The sequence below is a fragment of the Oryzias latipes genome, chromosome 18, assembly GCF_053564925.1.
Source record: "Oryzias latipes strain Hd-rR chromosome 18, Olatipes_Hd-rR_3.1".
Classification (NCBI taxonomy): domain Eukaryota; kingdom Metazoa; phylum Chordata; class Actinopteri; order Beloniformes; family Adrianichthyidae; genus Oryzias; species Oryzias latipes.
This window is the reverse complement of record NC_136254.1, coordinates 2027828-2049995: the sequence shown is the minus strand read 5'-3', so window position 1 is coordinate 2049995 and position 22168 is coordinate 2027828. Positions and strand designations below refer to the sequence as shown.

Sequence of the window (22168 nt, the reverse complement as noted above, 5' to 3'; positions counted from 1 at the left end):
CTTTAGGTCGTGGTTATTCAAAAATGACACATTCACTGGCATTTTCCGTTCAATGCAAGTCAACTGGTTTCTGTCGATCGGCCCACCCCGCTGATCATGAACTTTAGAACAATCAAACCCCTACTGAACGCTGGGAAACGTAGTTTATAGAGGACAATCCAAAGCGTCAACAGCAGGAGGCGGTAAAAGGCTGTAACGAAAACGAAATGCAGCAAAATGGGAAAGAAAATGTAAACATTGCATAACGAAAACGTGAAAATCACGTTATACAAGCGCCTTTAGCGCTACTTCAAACTACGCCAAGGCCATGAATGATAGTTTTTCTATCAATTTTATTTTTTAAGGGGAATGCCGTTTTTAACGCCTGGACAATTGAACGATGGATGAGCCGTTCTTATTCAGAAATATTCATTATATTTGTCCAGTTTTGGTCCCGCAGTGACCAATATTAAAAAAGTAGGTTCGTAATACAGAGGAGGACAGTCTTGAAAAATCATGTAACTATAATACCACGGTAGACTGTTCAAGAATATTCGCTTTGATCCCTTCCATGACAGTCGAACATTTTCAACTTCACAAAAACATTACGCCTGGCGCGAGCTCGTTGGAGTAACACACCGCAAGAATGAGCCTTTATGTTTAAAAAATAGTCCATTCGGTGCGTTTGTGTTGTTGGATTCAGAAGCAGAAATGTGTGATATGATGTCGAAAGCGTATTTAACGTGTCTACGTGATGCCCATGAACGTCTCAGGTCCGCCATGTTTTTCCCCCCTCTTTTACCCCTCCTCCACAGTGACCCGCCCGCCCGCCTCGCTCCTCCGTCTCCGCTCGCTCCTCTGCGCTCAGACGTTGCGGTGAAGTTCGGATCCAACAGCGGCTTTTTGGGGGGAGAAATTCGAGGCAAGTCAGCCCACTCGTACATGTTGATGAGAAAGAAACAGGAAAGGTGCAAATAAGACAACACAGGCCTCTTCGACTGTGTGCTTTTGTCCTGAATTTACAGAGAAAATGGATTCAATGACCCAGTCCGCCCAGATATCGTCGTCGCAAGGTTTTGCCGATGGACAAAATTCTGCTGCCAAGGAATCAAAGCTGTCCGGTAAGGCCTCGCGGACATCCACGTTACTTAGCTAGCTGCTATTTCCAATTATTATTTGTTACGTTTACTAACGTTCACCAACAGCGCGGGTTCGTGTTCTGTGACATCATGACATGTTTGTGGAAGATCTAGATGTGGTGACACTTAATCTGGAGTTTACGTTAACGGTACACGACCACTTAGCATGTTTTTAAAACGCGCACGCGGACACTATTATCATGCTAGCTTTGACGCCTTCGTCGTCGTTTTCCCAAACGCCGGCGTCCGTGGAGTTTTTCCCCTAGCCGTGTTTGTTTTTTCAGCGGTGGACACGCCACGGATGTGGTTGGACGTTTGACCGTAGCCCGCGATCAATGAACATGCCTGGCTGCAAACACACCCGAGCACGGAGTTCAAACGTTCGTCTCGACGCCACATTCTTCTTCTCTAATTATTATTGCGGCAGCTAAAGCTGTGCGGTTTGTGGATGACGTGCTGCTCTGCACTGCAGACGCATTTTACTGGGCATCTGCCAACAGAGGGAGGCCTCCCTGAAAGCCACATTGTCACTGTTCGTGTCCTCTGTTTGATGATAACGATCATAGTTTATGTAGCCTGACGTTTCTGGACTGATAGCTGCTGTGTTTGTGTTGCTTGGTGGGCGCGTGCTCCCAGCTCTTCCACAGACCCGGTGGGGTTGCGCACGTGCGGGAGTGGCTGCGTTGTCATCTCTTAGTTCGTGTCTTCGGGCGTGTTGACGGTTTTCTTGGTTTAACTGCAATCAGCAGCAGCAGCAGCTGATAGGTTCAATAAAAAGCCCCTGAAGGCGTAGAGCAGTTAATCAAGAAGAAGACTGTAGGAAAATTCCACATGTGGAGATCAGAGGCAGCTGGATGGATGTGACTGGGTGTGGCAGCGAGACACTTGACTGAATTCCTGTTATAGAAGCACTTTAAATGGAAAAGAGGTCAAACTGAAACGACAGGTTAAAATGTCCCACGGAAATTCTCTACACAGGTGCTGCCATCTAAAAATTAGATTAAATTAAATTTAGATTTTAAAACGTGTAAAAAATGAAACCCACAATAATGTGTAGATGTCGGATGGTAAATATATCAAAGCCCCACTGCAGAAAAAAATGTGTTTTTTGGCATATTTCTGGTGATGGAGGACATGTGTATATAAAATTTAAGGTTAAAGTCCCATTTCAGAGTATTTCTGTGTTCAGATCGTTGTGAATCAGGTGCAGATGAAAAAATGCAGCTGTGATTGTTGCTGCATAGAAGCTACAAGCTCTGCTCTAGTCCAATGATGACAAATGGATCCGTTTACGTCTTTGTTTTTCTCTGCCGAGCTGGAATCTGGATCAGAACTGCACATTAGCTCCAATATTGATTGGTGTTTTTATGATCAAGACCACTGGAAACACTTTCAAAATGCATCAAAAGATGACCTGAGTGGGTCATTTCAATGTTTTTGAATTTAATTTTTATTGTGTTTCAGCTCCTATGTGCAGACTAAGTATAGTCACTGTATTTAGTTAAGCCGAAAGAGAAACAACATTTAGTTTAAAGAGCATTTGTAACGTGAGATAATATATGTTTTCATAATAAAGGCCGTCTTTAATATTCTCGTTGTAGAGGACTTGATGTACAAATCTGATCTGTAGACCACGTAGTTGCTGGACTCTAGAAATAGTGCTGCTCATTAAGAAATGGCAAAAGCACGTCTTAGTAAATAAATAATTTATTATTATTATTATTTACCAAGGCTGTGTCCCACCAAGGTGGGGTAGCCTAGACAAGGCACACAATTTTAGCTCCCTCTGTCTCTTCCCCAAACCCTCCTCCTTCAGTGCGTGAGTGCGTGTGTGCGTATGTGCGTGCGACTGGTCTGAGATCTGGTCTAAGCCACACCACACTGCACCAGGGTCAGCTGCACAGCCCAGTGTGGGCACCTCCACTGCAGGGCCTCAGCCAAGGCTGGTTTCCCCTTGCCGCTTCATCCCAAGACCAGACCTCTACCACACCCATCCATTCATCCATACACAAACTCTCTCCACCCATCCCTGTCCTGAGCAGCCTCTCTCCCCTGCACCACAGTCATCCCTCTTGCATTCAGCGCTCTTTTTACACCCTCTGTCCATCCCATTCGCGGTCTTCCTCTCATTCTCACTCCACTCACATCAGATTCATATACCTTTTTCACCAATCGCTCCCTTTCCATTCTTTCAACATGTCCAAACCATCCCAGTGCCTTTTGCTCTGCTCTTTCAGCCAACTCTCGCGTCACACCAGTTCTCTCTCGGATAACTTCATTTCTCATACGATCCATACGCGTCACACCACACATACTCCTCAAACATCTCATCTCAACTACATTCAGCTTCCTCTTTTCCGCCACTTTCAGACTCCATGTTTCAGCCCCATATAACGCTGCAGGCACCACCACACCCTCATACAATCTCCTTTTTGCATCCTTTCCCAGTGATCTACATTCAAACACTCTCTTCATTCCCCCCCATATCTTTCGTACTTCATTCATTCTAAACTCTACCTCTCCCCCCATTCCACCATCCACACAGACACACGACCCTAAATACTGAAAACACTCTACCTCTTCCAACAACTCCCCATTTAATGCCACATTCAATCTGCGTTCACCCTTTAACCTCGTACACCTCATCACCTTACTCTTTTCCACATTCACTCTCAACTTCCTTCTGTCGCACACCCTTCCAAACTCCTCAACCAGACGTCCCAAGTTCTCTTCTGAGTCAGCCACTAGTGCAGTATCATCTGCAAACAGCAGCTGATTCACACTCCATTCGCTGCCGTCAGTATTTATCATGCTCACACCCGTACCCGACACCCTTTCATTCACCTCTTTTACCACACCATCCATATACACGTTAAACAACCACGGAGACATCACGCATCCCTGACGCAGACCAACCCTCACAGGAAACCACTCACTCATGCTATTTCCCACTCTCACACACGCTCTACTGTGTCTATAGAAACTCTTCACACCTTCCAACAATCTACCATCAATACCATACATACTCAACACCACCCACAACGCCTCTCTATCAATCCTATCATACGCCTTCTCTAAATCCATGAATGCCCAAAACACCTCCCTCCCCTTAGCCAAAAACTTTTCACACACCTGTCTCACAACAAACACCTGATCCACACACCCTCTACCTCTCCTGAAACCACACTGCTCTTCACCAATCATACACTCAGTTCCCTCCACTACCCTATTAATCAGCACTCTCCCATATACTTTGCCTACAACACTCAACAGACTAATACCCCTAAAACTACCACATTCGTACTTATCACCCTTACCCTTGTACAGGGGAACCACACACGCACTCATCCAATCAAGCGGCACCTGCCCATTTGCAAAACACACATTCAACAATCTCACTAACCACTCAATCACGATCGCTCCACCACACTTCAGGCATTCAACAGCACACCCATCCACACCTGCAGCCTTTCCTACTTTCAACTTTCCCACAGCTTGCTCAACTTCCTCTCCTGTAATCAACGTTTCATTCAACTCTCCCAATACATTCAGTCTACTTTCCCTTCCATCCATCCCAATCACAGCATCCCGATCTTCCTCCACATTCAGCAGCCTCTCGAAATACTCTGCCCATCTTTTCCTTACTGCATTCCCCTCATTCAACATCCTTCCATCCTCTGTTTTCACTTTCTCCTCCCTCCCCGACACTCCCTTTCGCACCCTCTTCACCTCCTTCCAAAACATTTTCTTGTTCTCTCAAAAATTATCAGTCAACTGTCTGCCCCACCTTTCGTCCGCAGCCGCTCTTGCCTCACGCACAGCTCTCTTAGCATCCCTTTTCTTCTCCTTATAACACTCATATGACTCCCTGTCCTTTCTCTGCAGCCATACTTCGTACGCACATCTCTTCTCAGCTACAGCCAACCTTACATCCTCGCACCACCATTCACTTCCCTTTCTTAGACCACCCCCAACACGTCTCACACCACACACTTCCTCTGCACTTCCAACCACTGCACTTTTGAACTGTTGCCATTCTTCCTCCACTCCAACAACCATTTGCTCCTTCACCATATTCCACTTGCCACCTAATTCCTTCTGATACTCACACATTTTCTCTCTGTTCTTCAAAACACTCACTCTCAGAACTTTTCTTGCCTCCCCACTCTTTCTCGATCTCACCCATGGCATACCCACACGCAACCTTCCTTCCACCAAATAGTGATCAGACATACCTCCACACTCTCCCCTCCTCACATTTACATCTAGCAATCTACTACATGCAACCTTTGAAACCACCACATAATCCATCAGTGCTTTGTCAATCACTCTTCCACCACTCTGCCTCACCCACGTATACTTATGGATCTCTTTCTTTCTGAACCATGTATTCCCAATCACCATCTCTCTTTCAGTGCACATTCCTATCAGTCTCTCACCATTATCATTCTTTCCAGGAACACCATGCCCGCCAACAACACCCTCAATTTTCTCATCACCCACTCTAGCATTCAGATCTCCCATCAGCACTACATTCACATTTGCTCCAAATCCTTGCAAGCACTCATCCAAGTCGTTCCAGAAGGTCACTCTCTCCTCTTCATTCCTCTCACTGCCAGGACCATATGCACTCACGAACACCCACAGCTCCTTCCGAAATTTCGCTTTCACCCATATCAGTCTTGGTGAAACCTCCTTCCATTCAACCACACATCGTCTCACCTCACAGCTCACCAGCAAAGCCACACCTTCTCTTGCTCTCCCGCTCTCTACACCAGACATTCTCCCACTCACACTTCCAAACACACACTCACCCTTCCCTTTCATCTTTGTCTCACTCAGTGCTAACACGCTCATTCCCCTCCTTTCAAACATCCTTCCAATCAGATCTCTTTTGCTTCCGTCTGTACTACACCCCCGCACATTCAACGACCCAATCTTAAGGGTTTGGGGAGGTAATCTCCCCTTCCCAACTCTACCCTGTCTGTAATTAGGAATGTAGTTACAGGGGAGAGGATTCCCAGTCCTCTCGCTCCGTCCCTTTTAGTCGCCTTTTACGACACGCAGGGAATACGTTGGTAGTATTCTTTACGACCCCCCCTAACCACAATAAATAATAAATGGCAATAAAAAGTAGGATTCCAGTGGATGAAATCAGTAAAATATGGGCTTATTTCTGTGAATTCCACTGCACTATTGTTGCGTTTTAGTGATCTTTTCCTGGAACCTGAGGTACTGACTATATGCTGGAGGATTGCAAAGCTGTGGGACCAGCGTTGCCCGTGCCCCTCCTGCATCAAATTGTGGACGCCAGTTTTTGTGTGCAGCTGAACTCTTGGCGTGCGCAGATGAGACGGTAATCGCTAAGGAAGTGACACACTTCAGAAATGAGGACCTTGTTTCTCAAACCTTATTGCTTTAAGGTTTAGAAGAAGACGTCGGTAAAAAAAAATATGGTGCTGCTGAATCATATCTAGTTGTTTTTTTTTCTCCGCCAGCAGGTGTTTTCACGTGTTTGTGGCTTAAGAGGATATGAGGGCACCAAGAGATGGAGTCGGGCTCCAGCAACACTCCGTTTCCATGGTTACAGTTGTTGCTATGTAGTCCAGCTTGCCTTGTATTTTTTTTTATCATAAACATAAAATATTATGGTAACGCTTTCTTTTACAGTACAGTACTTACAGTGTACTTAAGTGGTATTTACATGGTACTTATAGTGTAACTACTGGGTACTTTCAGGGTACTTACATGGTACTTTTTATGGAATTTACTGGGTACTTACAGTGTGTTTACATGGTACTTTCTATGGTACTTTACTGGGTACTTACATGGTACTTTTTGTGTCTACTCTGTACTTACATTGTACTTACTGTGTATTTATATGGTACTATTTGGTTCATACCTATGTGGTACATACTGGGTATTTATAATATTCTTACTGGGTATTTACATGTTGTGCAAAGGTGTCTTTTATGGTACTTACCACATGTAAGAACAAGGTAAGTACAAATAAAGTACCTTGACCTTTAGGTCTGCACTCGCTGCACGTTTCATGGTATTTACCATGAATTTACCACAGAAACTACCCCTTAAGTACAGTGAAACTGTAACTGTAAAAGAAAGTCAGCCCTATTTCCACTCAACTACATGGTACTTTCATTACTAAATACCGGGTATGTTCACTTGAATAGTACTTGGTACTTACCCCTTAAGTACACTGAAACTGTAACTGTAAAAGAAAGTCAGACCTATTTCCACTCTATTACATGGTACTTTCAGTAGTAAATGCTGGGTATGTACACGTATTACCATCCCGTACAGTGTACATGAACACACTTGGTCTTCTGTCCTCACCACATGAGACAATGCTAACCTGTTGGTAAGGGTAAAGTAACTACATTGTAAAAACATATACTGGCCTGATTACTTCTTGTAACATGAGGCAAGTTTAAAGAGAAACAAGACAGCAGTGAAAACAACAATCTTTAATATGATACATGTCTGCAGCATACAAAGTGTCATCACAATGAAATATGTTTTAAGTACAAAACAGTACAAAGGAGCATTCCAAAAACACATTATTGGCCTGAGGGTCGTGCTTTTTGTCCATCAAAATTCTTTCAGCAGAGTTTGGTAACGGTGCAGGACTTCTTCAGGGTTTGTAACTGCAAGAAAATTCACAATATGAGCTCAAGTGAACATAAAAAGCATAACGACTTTGATAAAATACAAAATAAATTGTACTTATTTAATCATTTCTGTAATGAGTTTGATACATTTCTGTGAATTCTTTATAGCTTTGACTGTAATGCTTGAAATTAATCAATTATCCTCATTTATGAACATGACAATAAATTATTCACAACTAATAATACACTAATTTGCATTAGCATGAAAAACATTGCAGTGTAAAAGAAAAGGAAAAAATAAATAAATAGGCAATTTCAAATTCAACACAGTTATTCACAAAAATATGTTTTAATTTTCAAACATTTACATTCACTGTTGGGTGGTATTGTTGCCTCTATCATATTTGAAAATAAATAAATAAATAAAAATAAAATAAAAACGGCGAAAGAAAAGAAAATGGGGAAACGGCATTTAAACTCTTCATTAATGTAAATAATATGTCCACTTGGTGGATTTAGCTTACTTTAGCTTACTCTCCTGTGGCTTCACGGATTCGTCTGGGATGTCTTCTTCACCATAGCTGATCTAAAGCGGTAAAAAGACGGAAGTACGTCATCATTATTTTAAATAAACGCCTTTCTTTGATTTTCCCAGAAAGACGTGCGCTCAGTCAAACGACCACAGAACAACAGACTTTATCATTTAGGCTACGTGCTTGTTTTACAGGTGCCTCTCTCCTGGTAAGTAACAAAAATGTTTGTAGATTTTCATTACAAACTTTGAAAATGTATACATGAAATAACTGAAATTATTGCAGCAAGGTAGACAGGCTCTTACGTCACGTTTCAAACACAGAGATAGCGGCTTGAAATCACGAGGTTAGCTTCTTTATAAAGTTTGATCAGTTTAAATATTTACATGTAATTTATCCAATATTAAAAAAAAAAAACCACTGGCTTACCTGCCAGATGAAGAGAAATTCAAACTGTTGCGCGCGCCTCGAGGCTCTCCGGATTAATCTGCACGTTCACTTTGGGGGTAGTTGTGCTGCATTCAAGTGCGCTGGGAATTTGCAACTTTACTTCCCCTGCCATACTTAACAAAAACACACACTCGGGGTGTTTTTAGTATTAAAACTAATTATTTAGCCTTGTTGTTTTAAATATTTTCCTGACATTTATTTAAAAAAGTTAATTTTTAGAACAATATTTAAAAAAAGTTAAGTTTTGAATAATTTATTATCATGTTTTTAAATGAGGATAGTACTTGATTAATTTCAAGCATTACAGTCAAAGCGATAAAAAAATTCATAGAGATTTATCAAACTCATTACAGAAATGATTAAATAAGTAAAATTTATTTTGTATTTCATCAAAGTCGTTATGCTTTTTATGTTCACTTGAGCTCATATTGTGAATTTTCTTGCAGTTACAAACCCTGAAGAAGTCCTGCACCTTTACCAAACTGGACAAAAAGCACGACCCTCAGGCCAATAATGTGTTTTTTAGAATTCTCCTTTGTACTGTTTTGTACTTAAAACCTATTTCATTGTGATGACACTTTGTATGCTGCAGACATGTATCATATTAAAGATTGTTGTTTTCACTGCTGTCTTGTTTCTCTTTAAACTTGCCTCATGTTACAAGAAGTAATCAGGCCAGTATATTTTTTTTACAATGTAGTTACTTTACCCTTACCAACAGGTTAGCATTGTCTCATGTGGTGAGGTCAGAAGACCAAGTGTGTTCATGTACACTGTACGGGAAGGTAATAAGTGGCATTTACTACTGAAAGTACCATGTAATAGAGTGGAAATAGGTCTGACTTTCTTTTACAGTACAGTTTCATTGTACTTAAGGGGTAAGTACCAAGTACTATTCAAGTGAACATACCCGGTATTTAGTAATGAAAGTACCATGTAGTTGAGTGGAAATAGGGCTGACTTTCTTTTACAGTTACAGTTTCACTGTACTTACGGGGTAAGTACCAAGTACTATTCAAGTGAACATACCCAGTATTTAGTAAGGAAAGTACCATGTAGTTGAGTGTCGAAATAGGGCTGACTTTCTTTTACAGTTACAGTTTCACTGTACTTAAGGGGTAGTTTCTGTGGTAAATTCATGGTAAATACCATGAAACGTGCAGCGAGTGCAGACCTAAAGGTCAAGGTACTTTATTTGTACTTACCTTGTTCTTACATGTGGTAAGTACCATAAAAGACACCTTTGCACAATATGTAAATACCCAGTAAGAATATTATAAATACCCAGTATGTACCACATAGGTATGAACCAAATAGTACCATATAAATACACAGTAAGTACAATGTAAGTACAGAGTAGACACAAAAAGTACCATGTAAGTACCCAGTAAAGTACCATAGAAAGTACCATGTAAACACACTGTAAGTACCCAGTAAATTCCATAAAAAGTACCATGTAAGTACCCTGAAAGTACCCAGTAGTTACACTATAAGTACTACGTAAATACCACTTAAGTACACTGTAAGTACTGTACTGTAAAAGAAAGCGTTACCAATATTATTTAACCAAATAAGAGGTTTATTTTTTGTATAGTGACTTCAGTTTTTTTTTGTTTTAGTTGAAGCCTATTTACTCTCACAAAAAGCATTTTTTTCTGCTTTTCTAAAGCAGTTTCTGATGATTGAATCCATATTCAACTCTTTTAAAAACGTCTCTACTAAGGTTTTTTTCTCCTCAACGTAGTACGCTTTTTTTATACTTAAAATTAGGACCCAAACCTGGTCAGACTCCCAGAATAACAGCGTTTGCGTCCCTGCTGGACGTTTGGTGTCAAAAGTCGGGTTAAAGGGATCCTGAGCTCAGCTGTGACTGCTGATCATCTGGTACTCATGTGATCGGGGGACCAGAGCAGAAATGATGTCACAGTTTTAATTTCACTATATTCATCTTCTATTCCACTTTCTTTTCTGTCTCTTTGCTCTCCTACAGTCCAATAGTTTCTTAGTTTCACTGCGAGTTCTGATTGCGACTTTAGAACTGTTCCAGCAGCAGAGATGCTTTTGGAGGAGCTAAGCCTTTTTAAAATAGTGATATCTGACACCCGTTTGTGTAGATTTGTATTTCTCTAAAGACAATACCAACATTCAAAATGAACCGTAGCACTATCTGACAAAAGACTGACAGGTGGTGGGGGGGGGGCTGTGTTTGTAATGAAAAAAGCCTTTTTCTGATGATGATATTTAGAAAATGTGTTTTAGGCTGCATGAGATCGAAATGTTTATTAATATGAACAATTCAGTGACGTCACCAAATCTCAATGTTTTCCAAATAATTGAATTAGATATGTCGTGATTTACATCATTTTCAAAAATTCCATACTTTTAAAGGGGATTCTGACATAAGTCTGAATAAAAGGTTTAAGCTATAGAATGTATTTGACAACAATACATAAAAGGATAAAATGGGGTTTGTGTTTACATCATGCAGACTGTTGCATAACTTGAAACATGTGATCCATGTTCCCTTGTTCTTCATTTCTACATGGTACTGGGTCAGATGAGTTTCTAGGCTGCCGGTCAAACAGAACTGTTTCTGGGGCACCGGTCGTTTTGGGTGAAGACGCAGGAGTCCATGGTTCTGTTTCACTACTGTCTCCCAGTGTTGCTTTATATCTATATTTATATTTCAAATCACCTGCGTTGGTTCGATCACTGCCACAGCATCCATTCATGTGTTTGGATTAGCCAGATCACCATTTAATTCCATTTACAATTAGAAACAGATTTATTTTCTAATTTTTATTTGAAACCAATTTCAGGGGGTCGTGGTAGATAATTCATACAAACCAACGATTTCAACTAAACAGTTGACAACTTTCTCTAATGAATTCATGAATTATTGCAGTAAAAACTAGACATAAAAAGCTTTCTGTGCCCCACAGAAGTAACAGAGAAAATGACAGGAGCTTAGTTTTTATGATGGGGGGGGGCACCCCCCCCCCCCCCCCCCTCCAGATTAATTCATTACAGTCGTTTCTGTTATTTGTAGGTTGTAACGTTTAAATGATGCATATTATTTTAGATACTAGATCATGAGGTAAAAAATGCATCTTCTCTTGGTTGGCGACTGATCTTTAAATTCCTTTGATTATCCTCAACTATTGTAAAAGTATTTTGGTTTTATCCAACTACACCACCTTTAGTTTCAAATGTTGCATGGTGAGAATAGCCAGCCTAAGTTTGAACTCGTCTTTAGCCTTTACTGTATCCACTTTAACACATGTAACGGACATGAGAAATGAGCACGCAGGACATTCATTGAGCTTTGATTCTAAATTCCACCTTCATAGTTTGTGTAGCGTTTATACAAACTCGTCAATGCACATGTGCTGACACATTTTAGTCTTCCCTCTGGTAGCTCTAGAATAAAAACAGTCTGGAGATGGAAATATATTCCATGAGGAATAAAGAGTTTTACTAAATCTACTGAATGTAGCTCATATATTGATAAATACTGACCATCTTTCTTGATAAGCATGTTGTCATTTGAGCAGCTCTAACTAGGGACCATCTCAATGTCATAACCTGTTAAAGAGGCAAGCTTGGTAGAATTCCATAGCTTTGTGATGTATTTCTTGTGTTTATTGGCTTTAACAGGCATCTTCTTAGCATCAGTGCATTGGTATTTAGCTGTTTTTACCATTATGTATTTATTAAAAAGCCATATTTTTCCTCAATTCCAGCTCAACTACAGGTCTGATATGTGGTATTCCTTCAGTTATTATGTGTATTTTATAGGCAGTCAGTTTGTAATCAGTTTACACAAACATTTCATCAAAAGAGCAACTTTAGTTGGTGTGTTGATCTGCATTTCAATGGTTTCAGTCTTTCTTAAGTATATTCTTTGGCATGTTTTCTATTTCCAAATGAATTCTATTCTATGTAACGTGGCGTGGGTTCTGTTACTAGACTTGGTACCAAATGTGAACGAATGAAAAGAATTAAAAAACGCCCTTCAGGGTAGAAAAACGTTTTTAGCAAACGTTTGTGCATGTGTTTTTACAACAAAATAACAGCATAGGGTCGTCTGGTAATCTAGTCCTAAATAGGTTCTGCACAGGTGTTTAAACTGAACAAGGTCATTTGTGCTATGTCTCAATTTAAATGTTTTTATTTATATTATTTACATTTTTTTGGGTCTGGTTTTAGTAGATGGTAATCCCTTTTTTCCTAGGAGGATCATTCTTCTGTATTCTTCATTTATTTTTTCCAGATTCCTTTCTTTCCACTTCGCCTGTATCTCTCATTCAGTCTCCTCAAGGCAAGTGTTTGGTTCTCTTCTGCTGCTCGCCTGCTCTGTCCCACTGTCCTGTCTCACTCTGCTAGCTTCTACATGTTCTGCTCTACCTCATTCCTGTTTCTGGTGCCCCTCTCCTGCTCACAGGATCCAATAAAAAAAAGAAGCCGCACACCCCGAAAAATCTCCAGAACCATCGTTCTGTCGCCCTGCCAGCTGAACTAGGCTTTATCCCCGTATTTTGCTGCTGAGTTGCCTTCCTCTTAGCTCCAGCTCAAAATGGGCTTCTTGTTCTACTGCCAGATGTCATCATTTGTTTATTTTTAGCACTGCAGAAAGTTTATATATGGAGATCTCTGACCTGAGCAGCTCTATTAGAAGAATTTCTTACACCTCTGTGTGTTGTGCAGTTTAAAACACCTCTATTTCCCCTGTTTGGATGCTTATGATGGTTTGATTAAATGACTTCTGCTTCACCGTCTTAGAAGTCCATCAATGTTAGAAGTAGAGCACTGGTTCTTCTGACGCTGCTAGCAAACAATATGTAGGTCAGCTTCACTCACTGTAGGTTCAGAATAATCCCAAGATTGCCATCTTATTTTAAGAAGGAAGAAAAGTTCAAGTTCACATTGTGTGCGCTAGAGCAGAAACCTAAAAGTGGATTGGAGTTGTGTCCCGTGAGACCTCCCTGCCTTCCCACTGCCCTAGTATCTGAATGCTCCACACTCGGTACCAGCTGGGTCTCAGAGGATGAGTGGCACTGGAGATATCATCCACCAATCCTGTGGCTTGGCCTGCCATTGACTGCACCTGCTCACCGAGCCTTCAATCCATTATTTGCTTATTAGGCATTGTGCATGCTTTTAAATTCACGCATTTAAAAACCCTATATGTAGGTTTCCTTTGGCCCCGCCCCCTTTTTCATTTGATCCATTTCTTTGTGGCAGCTTTAGGATTCTGTGGCATTTCATGAGAATCCACACAACAGACTTTTATTTATTTATTTTTATTCTTTATTATCATGCCACAGAAACCTATTATTAATCACTCAGGCAAAGAAATAATTAAACCAAAAGTCTCAGTAGTTCGTTTATTTCTTTTTGCACAACAGACGGTTTGGATGCGTTCAGTCGTCAAACGATTGATGTTTTGGGAAGGACCGTTGGTGACATGATCTTGGACTTGATGTTCATTTTGAAGCTCATGTGTGGCACTGTTGTTCTTTAGAATGATCTTCAACATATTTGATTTGAACTTCAACAGTAGAGGAGCTGACCTCACACCTACCGTCTATATTAGCAGGACTTTGCCAACACTGAGCTGAGGAAGGCGGTGCCACACGCTCTGAACATTCATTTGATACGAAAAAGCTAAGAAAACGTTACTGATCGTTTAATTTTTTTGGACTGCATCTTGGTCTTTGTGTAAAGCAGAGCTGCCATCCTGCGGGTCGGTTAGCTAACCCAGGTGGCTCCACGTTTGGTTTGTGCAAACACACCTGATCAGGATAAAAGCAGCAAGAAAAGAGGAGAGAGCTGGAAACCGTGCAGAGCGGTAGGTGGACCTCTAGGATCAGGGTTGGGTCGCTCTGATCTGGAGGAATCCTTTTAAACCAGAAATGCATTTTAAACCAAAACAGCAGCTCTAAACTAGAGTGTGACGTCATAAACTCTTCTTATTTTTTTGTTCTAAGAAGTTTTAACACAATACTGAACGTATTGTTCCAACACCGGCTATTTGGGAATGTTTGCTAGAGCAGAACCCAAACTCTACAACGCTGCTGGCAAGAAGTTCATGTATTCACGTGGCTCTGTTTAAACAAGGCGCTTTATTGTGATGCAGGGAGGTGGTGGCAGTTCTATTCAGGGCAAATGAACCAGGGATTTGGATACAAGCTAAAACCACCTCTCAATACTAGCACCCATGTGAGATTCAAACTATTTAAAATGGACATTATTTCATTTTTAGCTGGTCTAAAAGAAAATATTTTGGTCTGTCTGAGGTAAAACCATGTGCAAAAACACTAAGAACACAAACTTACACGAATGACTTGTTATTGGCACGTTTCAGAAACTAACAATATTTGGGAACATTGGGGGGGAATATACTTTGTAATAATCTTAGATGCTTGTAAAGCTTAACTCTGACAGTACATTAACACATTAATGCATTACTGAATTAACTCCTGTAATCATTTTAACACACTTGTGCATTTTTCTTTTAACTTGTAAATTAATGTAAACATCATCCAGAGTACTGAGGCAGAGTGTTGATCATCTATAGGTGGAACAGACCTTTATTCTGTAGCAGCTCAGGCCCTATTACTCATTCTTAATAGAACTGGAAGCTAAAGTCAAGGCAAACACAAACTGAGTGTGAAAAGGACACAATAGTTTCCATTGACTATGAAATTTCACAAATTGGAGTTGAGAAAATGAATTCTCCTAATGGAAACACAACTTTGAAAGAAACTCACCTTTATTGAAGAAGAAAAAAACGTTTCTATGCTTGGAGGAGGTGGTTTTTGAGGCATACCGAATTTAAATATTTCACTAAACTGCAATGGAAACATTTTAATATAAATAATAGTCACATGACCACCAACCAGATGGCAATGCGCTTCTTGGTAAAACTGGCGGCCTTGGGTGCTACACGGCGGCACAGCATCACACAGCTTATCAGAAGTTGAGCGTGTCATGTGGAATTGTTGGAGCCACAGCTCCTCTGGAAAACCACCAACCAACATTTCCCAAAACGGCTTCATCTGTAGCCCCTCCCACGTGTAAGGAGCTCGCCGCTCCACGGCCTGAAGAAGACGCCAACGTCTCCTTTGATAGATGATGATGATGATGAGCGCTAGTGCCGTTTTTGAATAACTCATCGCGTGAATTTGTTTGTTTATTCACATAATTAGGATTGAATGGAAACAGTGTCGTTGTAAAATTGTCCCCCCCCCCCATTTCTAGAATTTCGACCGTTTTTCCCAAATGTGTGATGGAGACGCAGCTAATGTATTTTATCTAAAGAAGTCCAATGTTTTTCATAAAATAACATTTTAAATCTGAATTCAAAAAATCAATCTGGCTCAAGTGTCACTCTTAAGGAAAACGGGATTTAAATACAATCAGACGGTTGATTTAAACATTTTAACAGTAAACAACGACCAAAGTTTGTTTTACCTGACATGTTGCTCTCTCTTGTGAACTCCTGGTAGTTACAGATAAAACAGGCAGGAGGACATTCCTCACTTTTTGCTGCAGACTTTTATAAACTAACACAAAATAATAAAACATACCATTCATTCAAAAATGTAGTTTTTTCCATCATCCCCCTGACCAATCATATGCCTCCCTGCCCCTCTAGTCACTCTGGTTAGTGCAGTCATCCCACATCAATGACATTTCTTAGGCTCATTCAGATAAGAAACACAATATATGACACTCAAATGTAGGGCTGGGTTGATGAAATCGATTAATTGATCCAAGCTTAATAAATCAATAATCGATCCATAAAAGTAGAGATTGATCTTTTATGCCTTTCCTTTTCCGGTGATCTGACGCTAATCTCATGAGATTTGGCGAGATCAGGCTTTAAAACAATACAACTTATATTTCCTAGTTACTTGCTGTTAGCTGTGAGGCATTCTTTCTCTTTTTGCTTGACTTCATTTGTACCCACCAAGGTGTTTGTGTAGATCCCTGTAGGAACAAGTTCAAGTTTGACTTGACAGGCACAAGATGTTTTTTTTTTTTTGCTTTAAATAACAAAAAAATGTCAAATGATGTTTTTTGACAGATGTTTTAATTGTTAGGTACTGTTCGTAGAAAATGCATTTTTTATAATTGGATAAAGTAACTTTCCAGGCTTTATTGTGACTTTTTTTTCCCTCTCCCGAGTGCTGGTGTTCTCTAAATACTCAAAGAAACTCCACATACTCGATCGATCAGAGATCGGAATTGGCTTGCACTTCTCAATTTTTATAGACTTTATTTCCAGTTTTCCAAATATTGGTCAGTTTTTATTTGATTAATTGGGCATTGAATTGCATCTAACATATTCTGCTAAGTGTAAAGCAGGCCAAAAAAACAGATGAGCTCAGATTGAATGCTTAGTTTCTGGGACAATTGGTTGTCCTAGTTTTTCAATACTTGTAAATTCCTAATATTTTTTCCCTTGGACTGTGTTTTCTATTTAAAGTTGAATAGTAGTAAAATAACCCAGAATGTTTATTTCTGTTACCTTTTACTTTATTAGCCGTTACTTAGATTTAGACTAGTTTGGAAGCTGTGATTAGCATGAATGAACATAAATGAGTCCACATTTCTGGCTCTTTACTTGCATTTGCTTCCAGAAGATAATCAGATAAATGGATTTTCTGTTTTGTGAGAGATGGCAGATCTGATGCTCCGGAAGGAACTTATTCAATAACAGGAATTTATTTAATAAAACAGTAAATGTTTTTTTACACTTCAATAAAAACTGACTTTATCCATTCAGATAATCTGTGATATTATTTTTCATGCAGCTTCATTTGTTCATTTTGATAAGTTTACTTATTGAATGCTGTTTCATCCTAGCTAAGCTAGTTAAGATCAGCATGCAAATAGATAAGAACCCATCCAAGTGAATGAAGCCATTATTCCCATGATGCAATGCATGAGTTCTTGAGCTGCTGCATCAAGGCATAGCTACTTAATACTAAACGTGCACAAGACTTTAGTGGTGATATTTTCTTTTCTTCTGTTTTTATTCTTATATCTCCGCATTTGTGTCTTGGTCCACTGTGCATGGTCGTGCAGACAAGAAAGTGGTTGTGGGCACTGACAAGCCCTCTGAAAGTGTAACTACTTCTCTACGCTTTCCGTCTCAACCTGGTTCATTCTCTGCTAGTAGTTATGGGAGTGAAGCAGTAGAAGGTCAACCGGATTCTCCAATAAAGACATCTCCTGTTTCGGAGCGAATAAAAGCTCTAGAAGCTCTTGCTGCCAAAAAGAGAGAGCCTGAATATAGGGACTTTAGGGACCGCCATCACGAAAAGTCTTCCTCTGACGTCCCCAAACTACCCCCCAGTGTCACAAAGCCTACCATTGACATCTCAAAACCTTCTGCTAATATCCCCAAACCTTCTGTGGATAAGTCCAAACCTCCCACTGACATTCCAAAGCTGTCTTTTGATACCCCAAGACCTACCATGGATATTTCAAAACCCCCCTCTGACCTCCCAAAACTTCCAGCTGATGGTCCAGTGTGTTCCACTCAAAAGGTTGGACCGGGAGTTTGTAAAATGGAAGGTTATCCTGCTGAGGAGTCACCAGAGTCTCCGTTTGAAGTACTTGGAGAATTGAGACAAGGCAGTGAATATGAAGAAACTGAAGAGTGGATGAAGGCTCATTTACCTCCAGTGCTGGACATTGATGCTGCTGAATCAAATAAAAGCACCAGCAGTGTCCTACTCAAGGATCCTAACCATTATCCAGAGGCCCCCGCTGCTTTTGCTAGTGTCCCCGATGCTTTCATGGATTCTCCTGTCAAGTCTCCAAAACTGGGGAATGAGTTGATTGAATCGCAGAAGCAACCTGAATCAGAGGAAGAGTTTGACATTAGCTTTTTACCAGTAGCTTACATGTGCGGTCAGCAAGAAAAAGCAAATGTCCAGGATTCATCAAATGTGGAGTCAGTGACTCTTCCTTCAGATGCAGCTCCTGCAGGCTTGGACTCCCCATCTCCCTCTGTGCCCCCTTCTGATTCACACTCCGATGCTGAACAGAAGGCTGTTGATGAAAAGGATACCTCTTGGGGGGAAGATTTGGATCGCCCAGTTCTGAGCGAAGCAGATAGCTCAGGAGAATCTGAGGATACTGTCATTGAAGAAGGCGTTGGTGCTCCTGACTCTGCTCTCCAACAGTCTGTGAACCCACCAGATTTAAATGATCCCCCCACAGCCTCTGATCTTTGCAGCAGTGAAAAGGTGGTCCCTCCACCAAAGTCTGAAAGGAAACTCATGCAAGTTCCAACAATAAATGTTATTGAGACAGATGAGCCAAATTACAGCGACGAAGAGATGGAAAATGAACCTCAGTTGACAGATGACGACGACCTCGAGATTATAGATGACTCAAACAATCCAAGAGCATCAGAACCAGAGCCACAAAGCCAAGATGTGGGACCACCCAAAACCCGACCCTTGGAAACTGAATTTATTGAAGGCTATTCGCCTCCATCCTCACCTGTGGACTCTGATGCTGAATATTCCCCCAAGCATAATCTGCCTGAATCTATTTCTGAGGGGGACCCTCAGCAGTCTGTGTTTAAATCTGAAGTTCAAGCTGAGGCGTTGGAGAAGGCGTTGGCTGGAGAACGAGCGCAAACTGAGAAATCAGAGAGCATGTCAAACACGGTGCAAAATGCAGTCATGCATGATGATGTTGATTTCCCCGACAACAATGATGAATGGTCAGATGAAGGTCAGGACAGTGACCTAAAGCTTAGAGAGGAAAGTCTCTCATCGCAGGGATCAGCTTTTCTCAACCAATTCAAAGTGGATGAACAAAGCGGTACACTGGGACCAGAGCCTTGCAAGGAAAGAGCTGATGTTTCCATGACCAGCTTTATGCAGGATGATATTTATGACAGACAGTCGTTTGATTATGAAAATGATGAGCCATCACCCTTGGATTACAGTGATGGTAAAGAGCTTGATAAAGTCAAAAAGCAGGTTCTTTTGGATCCTGCACAAGAAGTTGAAGAAGAAATGCCAGATCTGGAGAGCGACGCTTCATTTAACGATGATGAAGTCCTCAATAATCCCGCTGATCATGCATCTCTGGATGAGTATCCTCAAAACCCCTATTCCTGTTTTCACAATCAGACACTAAGCAGTGCCATTGAAAAGAACACAGGAGGTAATGACAAGCTTCCATCACTGCAACAAGGTTCAGAAATTCAGCCTGATTTGAGCTCGCACGCCAATGTTCAAGACCAAGAGAGAATTTCCGGCAAACTGGACAGCGAATCCTCATTTTCTGAACCACCAAACAGTTTTGTAGAGTTCATGAGAGAGTGCTTGAAATCGAGACAAGATGAAGAACCCGATGAAGGGCTTCATTCTATTTCTTCAGAGAATGAGCTCAGCAAAGCTGTCTTGCCCTCCTCCCAATCACCTCCAGGAGTTGTGATGGATCTTGATCAAGAACGTATCACCGCCGGTGCTCTCAACGAGCTGGGCAGCAATCATGATGAGACGCCGCTAAACCTTCAGACAAAGCTTACAGATCGGAGTGAAGTTGACGGCGGTGCTACATCTGCACAGCCGTCGCCCTTCCCCTCGGTTCGTCCTTCTGCCTGCTCACAAAGTCGCAGTGAGTTCGACAACTCCTACTCCAAAGAAGTGGAGGCGGTTGATGAATGGATGGCTGAAGCCTACTATCTAGCAGAGCATATCTTGACAACAATACTAACCCACTTATCAGGTAACACCTTTTTCCCTCTGGGCCCTACGCCTGCTCACCTCATGCATATCCCTCACTGGGACCCAGTTTTACCCTCACTTCCAATAGTACTAATAAGTACACATAGTTTTACTTTCATAATAATGATTTTTGCTTTAATTTGTTAAAAAAGAATACTTTTTGTTACCAGTAGAGCATACATTCCAACGATGGTAATGTTCTTCTCCCATAATGCTGTCAGAGGGGCAATTTTACAGTTGATTTAACTTGACTTAAAAGGGAATGAGTCATTGGTTAATTGAATGAATCACTCAAGTTTCATGCCTCCTGGTAAATGGCAAAAGACCACACAATGTCTTTAAAGAACACTATAACGCTTAAAGAACAGAAAGGTTAACCAAAACTGAGCAGTACAAGAGATGAATGACTTTTCCTGGTCTGGTGAGTCCTTTTTTTTTCTTTTCTTTGTCAGTTACAGTTAAATGTAGTTGATTCAGAAAAAGAAAAAGCTCAGCTGACCTGGGAATTGAAACATTGTAATTGAACAAATTTTTGTTAACAATTATGTGCAGACATGATTTTAAGCTCCTTGTGAGGTTTTCTAGGATTGTTCCCCAGATTATAGTCCTTTTATGTGAAGCCAAGTCATTCTGCAGAGATGTTTTCAGTTTAAAGCAGTCTAGTTTGAGTAGACATAACAATATAAAAGTTCAAGATTAAACTGTTCTATAGAGATTATTCATCTATAATTTATGGCATTTTAACAACGGACTCACTGTAAACCCGCATTAAGATGGTTAAATGAAGAAGGTACTTTTTTTCTAACTATTGACTCTGATAGTCTAATAACGTCTAGATATCAGAAACTGCTTTCAAACATTAGATCACCAGCAAATGGCTGTTTGTGAAAGATTACTTTGGGTGGATGAAGTTACAACTGCTGTGAGCGGGCTCTCATAGCATAGCATAGCATATATGTAGCGCTAAATGTAAAGCAACAGTTGGATACAAAGATGTTAACTTCAAGCTGGATGTGCATCATAAACACATCTGTAGTTTCTAAACTAAATTCTGTTGGAGTAGCGCGAAGTGTACCACAGTAGGCTGGACTGTGGCTGTGGATTAGTCACAGACGAGTTTCATCTGGGGGGGGCACACTCCCATATAAACTCATCATAGCCCCTAAACTGGAGTAGAGTCCTGTCTAAATGTGGTGGCCTAGAGTCGGCTTAAGGAGCCCTGAAGCCCTGTGAGCCACAGCCCACCACCCCCCACCAGCCCCGTGTCAGGTTTCTGCCCCGATGCAGTTTTTCCCAGCTTACTGGGTGGGGGGAGTAGAGACATGCTGGGGGGGTGTATTCATTGGACGAACTTAATTTCAAAACCACTGGATTATTCATCTGCAAAACCTTTAAGGAATTAGCAATTCTCATAAAAATACACAAACTTCACATTTCAGTTGCAGGAAAACACACTAGAAACGATTTTATAAGGACATAGACTATTAAAGAAGGAAGACCTTTACTAAAGTGCAAAGAAATCTGCAAAATCTCTGGATTACGGAGCTCGTTTAAAAGTAATATGTTTGACTTTGATAAATGTCCAACATGAAGTAAAACGTCAGAAAGACTAGGGTCCACTTTAGCCTTCTTCCAACAAAAATAATGTATTAAAATGGAATTACATTCCATAA

General features: G+C 40.8%; 1 protein-coding gene and 2 long non-coding RNA genes across 6 annotated transcripts in view; 2 read left to right on the top strand and 1 right to left on the bottom strand.

The window, feature by feature from the left end:
* The first annotated feature begins 201 nt into the window (after window positions 1-201).
* rtn3 (reticulon 3) overlaps window positions 202-22168 on the top strand; it is a 30853-nt gene continuing 8886 nt past the window's right edge. Inside the window, exons 1-5 of one of the 4 annotated variants that reach the window (XM_078936598.1) lie at window positions 202-230; window positions 795-901; window positions 1005-1100; window positions 13004-13051; window positions 17827-20496. In XM_078936598.1, the coding sequence (XP_078792724.1) occupies window positions 217-230; window positions 795-901; window positions 1005-1100; window positions 13004-13051; window positions 17827-20496 (2935 nt within the window). In that variant the 5' untranslated portion in view covers window positions 202-216. Of the gene's footprint in view, window positions 231-744; window positions 902-1004; window positions 1101-13003; window positions 13052-17826; window positions 20497-22168 lie in introns of those variants that run through there. The other 3 variants (XM_020711819.2, XM_004080062.4, XM_004080061.4) reach the window with 3 other exon arrangements.
* Window positions 7589-8811, bottom strand: LOC144987277 (uncharacterized). Its single transcript, XR_013651154.1, has 3 exons — window positions 8710-8811; window positions 8272-8333; window positions 7589-7783 (listed from the first exon to the last, which is right to left on the bottom strand). It is a non-coding gene; the product is annotated as an uncharacterized LOC144987277 (long non-coding RNA).
* On the top strand, window positions 8357-9353 carry LOC144987278 (uncharacterized). Its single transcript, XR_013651155.1, has 2 exons — window positions 8357-8488; window positions 9177-9353. It is a non-coding gene; the product is annotated as an uncharacterized LOC144987278 (long non-coding RNA).